The sequence below is a fragment of the Hippocampus comes genome, unplaced genomic scaffold (assembly GCF_001891065.2).
Source record: "Hippocampus comes isolate QL1 unplaced genomic scaffold, H_comes_QL1_v1.1 scaffold174, whole genome shotgun sequence".
Taxonomy (NCBI): domain Eukaryota; kingdom Metazoa; phylum Chordata; class Actinopteri; order Syngnathiformes; family Syngnathidae; genus Hippocampus; species Hippocampus comes.
In genome coordinates, this window is record NW_017805983.1 from 7,355,998 (window position 1) to 7,363,203 (window position 7,206).

Below are 7,206 nucleotides of genomic sequence, written 5' to 3' on the forward strand. Positions count from 1 at the left end.
GGACAACGCAAATATTATTCCTGACGTGTGTGTGTGTGTGTGTGTATATATATATATATATATATATAAACAAAACTGTAACATCTAATATCTATAAACAAAACTGTAACATCTAATATCTAGCATGATCTGTGTTTTTGGACAGAGCGACACGGACTGAAGGAACCGAGGAAGGTGCAGGACCTGCAAAGTAGCGTTGTCAAATGTTTAAAGGATGGCAGCTTGTACACAGAGAGAGACTCCAACCATTTGTACAGACTGGTGGAGAAGCTTCCTGAACTTCGCACTCTGTGCATTCAGGGCCTGCAGAGGATTTTTTATTTAAAGTTGGAGGATCTGGTGCCGCCACCCGCAACAATAGATAAGTTATTCCTCGACACGTTGCCCTTCTGAAGACACCAGAGGATGCATTCAAGGACGTTGTCCGAAGGTGATGCTGTGAAGTTTGAGGATTTATTTAAGATTTGAGCACAAAACCGCCCCCCTCCTTTTTGAATCGTATTTAACTCTTGATGTCAAATGTGAATTTTGATGTGATTTTTATGCAGCTTCTTCCTTTATTTTCTGTAATAGGAAGGCTGGATTTGTGAAGTCACAACTGACGTGTAAACATAAATGTGGATTTTCTGTTAAGTGTCCTCTGGAGGATTTGTTTATATTTGTAATTGTCTTGTCATGTTTTATTGAATAAATAACCCTTTGGGAGCTGCTGGACTTGTTTATTTCAGCTTGTAAAATGTCAGAAATTCCAAAACATGTCATCTCCCCATGCAAGGGATAAAGGGAGATACTGTGAGATAGTATGACTTACAAAAATAGATAGTAGATAGATAGTTAGATAGATACAGTAGACAGACAGACAGACAGATGTTACACTTTAACTATTGTCTTTGAATAGTATTGATGATTTATCTAGGTGTGACGTGATAGTGGTGGTATTAAGAGTTGAATTAAGTCGGATAAATCCCCGCTGAAGGTCCAGGTACTAATTGCACATCCATTGTTTGTAGTTGCATTCAAATGAAGCACTCACCACGTCCTGACCTTCTGGATGTCAAAAACAAGTTTTTCTTTTCCTCCAGGATGCTCTAAATCTCCAAGCCTTCAGGCCTGCTTGCTTGTGGCCACATGGAAACATCAAATAATATTTCTTCAATTTGTCAGTGCTCACTTTCATCTCTGCACCCATCCGGCATCAATACAGCTTAAAGCCTTATCAGCACCAGCACAGAGGCCCTTGAGCACCAGACCACCACTGATGGGTCAAAAGGCCCGGACCCCTGCTGACTTTCAACATGTAATCCATCACAGAATAGAACCAATTACTGATCAGGTGCATACATGGTTGAGCTGTGTTTGTTGACTCGAAAACATATGTGTGGTTGGTCCACCCTGGAGGTTGTGTCCCACTCAGTGAATTTTTGAAGATAGACATAATTATGGTAATTAAAGGAGGAATCGAAAACCCACTTGCTTCATCCGTCTTTTTAAAAAACTTCTCATCCTCCCTCCTCCGTCCCAAAAATGGGCATCTGCCCGGGAGGGATAGATGGACCGTTCCGTCCCAGGGAGTGAATGCCCATCTCTGAAAACTAAGACCACTTCTGGTGCTTACTGTAGGGAAAACATTACTCTATTCCCTTAAAACAGATTGAGTTCATAGCCAGACTACAGGAAAGTGAAAACATTTTTCCTTGTGGTTCTTGAGTCTTGATGTATTCCTACAAAAATATAGCAATTTGCCATTAAGACAGAGGCTGTTTTCAATGGGGACAAATGTATCATATGCTGTTTTATTCAAGCGAAATAATATCCACATTTTCGTTGTAAATAAAAATTGTTGTGCTGATGTATTCTCTTGTACCCCACAATGAGGATTTTCTATTGCAGATATTAGTAATTTAAAATGAAGTGGCCTCTTCAGAGAACAAAAAAAATGGGGAGAGTTCAGTTTCAAATGGATAATCCTTGATTTAATCGCTCTATTGCACATGAAATTGTGCGTCAAGTGGGATGATAACACTTGAATCAATAGCTCGGATTATTACACACACACACGCACACACGAAAGAATAAACCATGTGTCCAGAGTGTCTCTCCAGATCCCAAAATCTCTCATCAACACCTGAAGCTAATAAACCAACGGGTGATAATTATTCCAGTGTGGGAGGGATTTGTTTCCTCAACGTTTTATTACAAGATGAGAAAGAAATACTTAACAAAGGAAACGTAATCTCTAGATCTGAAAAGCGAGGAGGAACAAACAAATTGCTTATCACAAAACCATCTCCTCTTCCCAAGAGTTTCTCACGGGTCGTTTGAAGAAGAATCCAGGGGATAAAGTCTGGAGGGTACAATAGTTTGTTTGAGGATTATGAGGATGTTTCCATTCACAGCTGGAGATATGGCATAAGCTCCATCAGACCTCCAAAGGTCACACGCCAAGTTCTGCATCACTGCGCGTACTGATGGACAGGGCACAGAAGTCTCAGTCAAGATATGAATTAGCTATAGTAGTCTAAAATATTTCATGGTGTATCAATAAAACATCTGGGGCGGGCAGAGTAAATAGTGAGAGTGAGAATTCCTCTTCTACTTTTGCCAATTGGAGAGTGACGAAGTAAAATTAGAGCAAAAAAAAATGCAGATGGCGCTATCTGGTGGCTATTACGAAAATTACAAATGGAGCAAACAAAGCATCCATTCATCCATCCATTTTTTCCACCCAGCCATCCTTTGAACCGCTTATCCTCACGAGGGCGTGTAATTGGAAACAAATGGCGACATGATGATGAACGTTACTTGCGACTCACATTAAGCTTTGCGTGAACTTGAGGTGTCGTACCCCCCCCCCCATCTCTTTTGAGCAAAAACTCAAACATTAGTCGTGATTTGCAAACGTGTTTTTTACAATAACTGTAACTGTATTTAGAGGAACACTAAAACTATTAATTATTATCCCAATAATTTCATTGTAAAGATCTTACAATACAGTAAAAATGCACATTTTAAAGTTGCCTTTTATTGTAGAGAATTTAAGGCGGGCCTTTATAATTATCATGCTGTCTAACCAGCATTTTGAAATGACACACCTTAGAGGTGGATGGATTTTGCTGGCAAAGTAGAAGTGCTTAATATCAGATTTAGGCATATTTATGAACAATGTTAAAAAAATGGGACTTTTGTTTCTGTGGGAAACATTTTTGATCTTTGAGTTGAACTCATTAAAAATGGGAGGAAACGCAAGAGTCTTACATTTATATTTATGTTTGGTATGAGCATCATAATCATTTGCTTGAAGCGTTTCAACAGCCTGAAGGGTAAATCTTTATCGCTCTCCAAAGCTTTTGTCAATGTTGCGCATTCCAGTTTGACTTCACCTATCTTAGCGGGATCACCTGCTCTAGAAGTTGTCTGTTTGGTGGCAGGTGGCCATTTTGAAACGCTCCTCCAAAGGCACCTGGTGAGCCATGGGCAAGGGATTGATGTTTACAAAATTGCAAATCCTAAGCGTGCAAAAGCTGATGGGCCCCCACATAATACCTGTCACGAAAGAGAAAAATGGAGGCGTCGGCTACTGGGATATTTCATTTTTATCTGCTTTTATTGCAATCAGAATAAAGAAATTATAAAATAAGTGGTATGTTTTTCACATTTGTTGGTGGCTTATATTGTCCTCCAATTCTGAAACGACACGTTTGATGAAAATATGTGTTTATTGTTTTTGAAATAAGTTGTCATCACGGTCCAAGATTTCCCAGTGAATGGAGCTGTGAGTAAATGAATCCACAAATGTAGCCACACTGAGCTTTTGGTCTGAAAAGGAAATCCAGGAAGTCATAGTATAGAAGCCAAAGTGGGTGGAAATGAAACTGCTGGCTCCACCTCTGCCTCCTCCCCCTCTGTCAGTTATAAAAGTATATGTGTGTTACACGCTGATGGGACTTCACTCACAGAGATCTCATAATAGGTACACTGTGAGGACCATACGGGTTTAACTTTTTTGCAAAAAAAGGACACGCTCAACGACAGAATGGTGAGTTTTTTATCATTGTTACTATTGTCAGCATTTGGTGTTGTGACATTGTGCTTCTCCAAGTTAGTTTTTTTAAATTCGTGGCTCAATAGTGCCACATCAGCTCACCAACAGAGGAATACAAGTATGCGTGTGAAGCAGAAAAGCACAGGAAGCACAGCAGTGGAAAGGCGCCTCCAGGCATGTGACTGTGGCTTCAGTGAAGGTTAACACTTTCCATATGGGGGCTCGAGGCCTGGCAGGAGGGTTTACACGCTTGCCTTTCTGCCTGGGAATGCTGATGTGGCTTCTATACAGGCTGTCATAAATTCTGTTTGTTTTGTTTGCTAACAACCTGATAAACTCGGTTTGCAGGTTTCACACAAATGTCTTCAAAAACAAATGACCTCAATTTGAAAAGTAAATGTGGTGAAGCGGTGAATAAGGACTTTTTTTTTTAAGACCAAGAGAGATTTAAATTCAATATTAAGTATGAGTCAAGCAGTGCGCTGACCTCGACTTTGGGCGGGATAGGAGTGCGTTGGATCATTTACAGCTTGTTGACCGATGATTGGTGCAATTTTGATCTGGTGACACTTCCTGTTGAACCATTCAGGACACAACATGTCGGAGGGAAATGGTGGTAGTGTGTGGAATGAAGAGCGATTGCCATGGATTGTGGTTCACATTTCGCCTCCATGTTGTGACTAGGACTTCAAACATTTTTTTTTTTCATTCCAGCCAGGTTGAGATACAAGAAGCCGATAGCCACCTTCATGGGTTGCAATCATAAACATCAGGCGGGAGACATCAGAAAGTTTTATGATTATACAAGTTGAATTGGAGCTTTTAACCAACTTTGATAAACACACTGAACCAAGTCTGGCCTGACTAATACTAGTAATGTGCCATATGTTCAGGGTTCATGCATTTATTGTTGTTTCAATTTGCCTTTTCACGCTGTAATTTACACAGACATGTCAGACAGACAGCGCTCGTTTAAATTTGTTGTTACAGTGACGATAAAGCTGTTCTATTCTATTCAGGTCGGATTGTAGACGTTTAAATTATTTGTGTCACTTGGGAGAGATTTTAGATGGAGGGTAGATGTTCTAGATGATAATGGTATCCATATGGGGTGCAGCTGCAGCATGAATACCTCAAAATAGCTGAGCTGGCTGGTGGCTGCATTCTCAGCAAGGCCCTATTGGGAAGGCAAGTTAGGGTCAAGGCAAGGAAATACAAAATCAAATCAGAAAGTGATTCTGTGGTGCTTTGGAAAGTTTGGATGCACACCAAGCAGCCAGTGACGCTGTTGCTCCCCTTGTGGCGTCAGTGGAAAAACACAATGAGATTCATTGTGGACATGTTTTAGGCTTGACTATCTGCAGAGGGGGGAGAGAGAGAGACAGGAATTTCACAACAACACAAACATTTCCATGAGTCAATGGCCCCTCCCTGCAAAGAGAAAGAAGTCACAAGGCAAAACATTCTCAATTTGTTGTTTTTGTTGTTGTTAAAATCTGCTCTTGTTGACAGAGAGGCGCTTACATTCGGATGCACAGTTCAAGATCTTGATCCTTCAAAAATCCTCAGCTGTTGTAGTTGACTGCCTCAGGACAAACTACTCCCAAATGATGAGACTTGACTTGTTTTATCACGCTGTGCCTGCACCTCCCTCTTCCTCCCCCGCCCTGTCTTTCAAAAAGAACGTCAAAATTCTTGAGCAGGGTGTGGAAGCATAGGCCCTAATAGCTCTACGTGCTAACCACCACCACTCCACTCGCTTTTGTAGGTCAGGTCCCTACTAGCTCCTGCTTGCCGGGATACCCATGGAGTTGTTCTTTATGGGTTGGAAGAAAATAAAACATGTGCCTGTCTTAAGAGTGCGCTCTCCTTCCTCCCCTGCAGCGTGAGTGCATATCCATCCATGTTGGTCAGGCTGGCGTCCAGATGGGCAACACCTGCTGGGAGCTGTACTGTTTGGAGCACGGCATCCAGCCAGACGGCCACATGCCCAACACTAGGCCCGCAGGAGGCTCCGATGACTCCTTCACCACTTTTTTTAGTGAGACCGGCACGGGCAAGTATGTGCCCCGAGCCATCTTTGTCGACCTGGAGCCCACCGTCATCGGTAGGTTGGACTATCAGCCTTGTATTAAGTAACTGAAGGCAATACTTGAGTAAAAGTACAAGTATCTTGAACTGAAATAAATTTGGTAGAAGTTAAAGCCAGGTTGAGGAAGATTACTTATGTAAAAGTTCTAGTAGCTGACATTGACTGTATTTTGGGTTCAAAAGTAATTTTCTGTTCTTAAATGTACTAAAGTAAAAATACATGTATGGAAAAAAAAATAGGGGTTAGGGCTAGAATTTTGCTTGTGTTTTGCCATCCATACATCCATTTTCTTACACTTATCCGGGGTCGGGTCACGAGGGCAGCACCTTTAGCAGAGACCCAGACTTCCCTCTTCCCAGCCGCTTCATTCAGCTCTTCAGCGGGAATCTTGAGGCATTCCCGTGCCAGCCAAGAGACATAGTGTCTCCAAGCATGTCCTGAGTTATCCACGGGGTCTCCTCCCAATGAGGCACACCCACAACACCTCACTAGGGAGGCCTCCAGGAGGTTTCCGAACCAGATGCCCAACCACCTCATCTGGCTCCTTTCAATGCGGAGGAGCATCTCGACTCTGAGGTCCACAATATCCAAAGCCTTTGGGAACTCTGGGCAGAGTCAAAAAGGCCTGATGAGACCTCTTCTTCAGCTTGATGGCATCACTGAAAGCAGATGTCCACTGAGTGCTTAGTCTGGCCCTTCGACTGAAGATCCGCGTGTTGGCCGATGAGCAAAGTTAAAGTCACTGGCATATGCTAGCTTGGCCATTATGTTAGCCATGTCTAAACAAGCTTTTGGGCCTCTTTGGAGAGTAAAATTTCCTGACCTTTAAACCCTTTTCTTTCAGTAACGGTCAAGGCAAATTGAAAAGGTGTTTCCTTTTGACCATGGGGAAATGCAGCGTTGTTTAACCCCCGTGCAATGCAGGTACACTTCATGTACACCTGACATGCGTTGTGTTGTAAAAACGAATGCATGCCACAGGTTTAAAACCCATGCATGGCATGCATTTGTTTTTGCAACACAACGCATGTCAGGTGTACATGAAGTGTACCTGCATTGCACAGGGTTTAAA

The 7,206-nt window shown here is 42.1% G+C and overlaps 2 protein-coding genes across 5 annotated transcripts in view; both read left to right on the forward strand.

Moving 5' to 3' along the window:
* Window positions 1-705, forward strand: part of LOC109528377 (nuclear receptor subfamily 4 group A member 2-like) — a 5,610-nt gene extending 4,905 nt beyond the window's left edge. For all 4 annotated transcript variants that reach the window (XM_019890862.1, XM_019890863.1, XM_019890864.1 and 1 more), the window contains one exon: window positions 146-705. In XM_019890862.1, the coding sequence (XP_019746421.1) occupies window positions 146-393 (248 nt within the window). In that variant the 3' untranslated portion in view covers window positions 394-705. The remainder of the gene's footprint in view (window positions 1-145) is intronic.
* A 3,203-nt stretch (window positions 706-3,908) lies between these two features.
* LOC109528379 (tubulin alpha chain-like) overlaps window positions 3,909-7,206 on the forward strand; it is a 5,670-nt gene continuing 2,372 nt past the window's right edge. Inside the window, exons 1-2 of the mRNA XM_019890866.1 lie at window positions 3,909-4,036; window positions 5,927-6,149. Of these exons, the coding sequence (XP_019746425.1) occupies window positions 4,034-4,036; window positions 5,927-6,149 (226 nt within the window). The 5' untranslated portion in view covers window positions 3,909-4,033. The remainder of the gene's footprint in view (window positions 4,037-5,926; window positions 6,150-7,206) is intronic.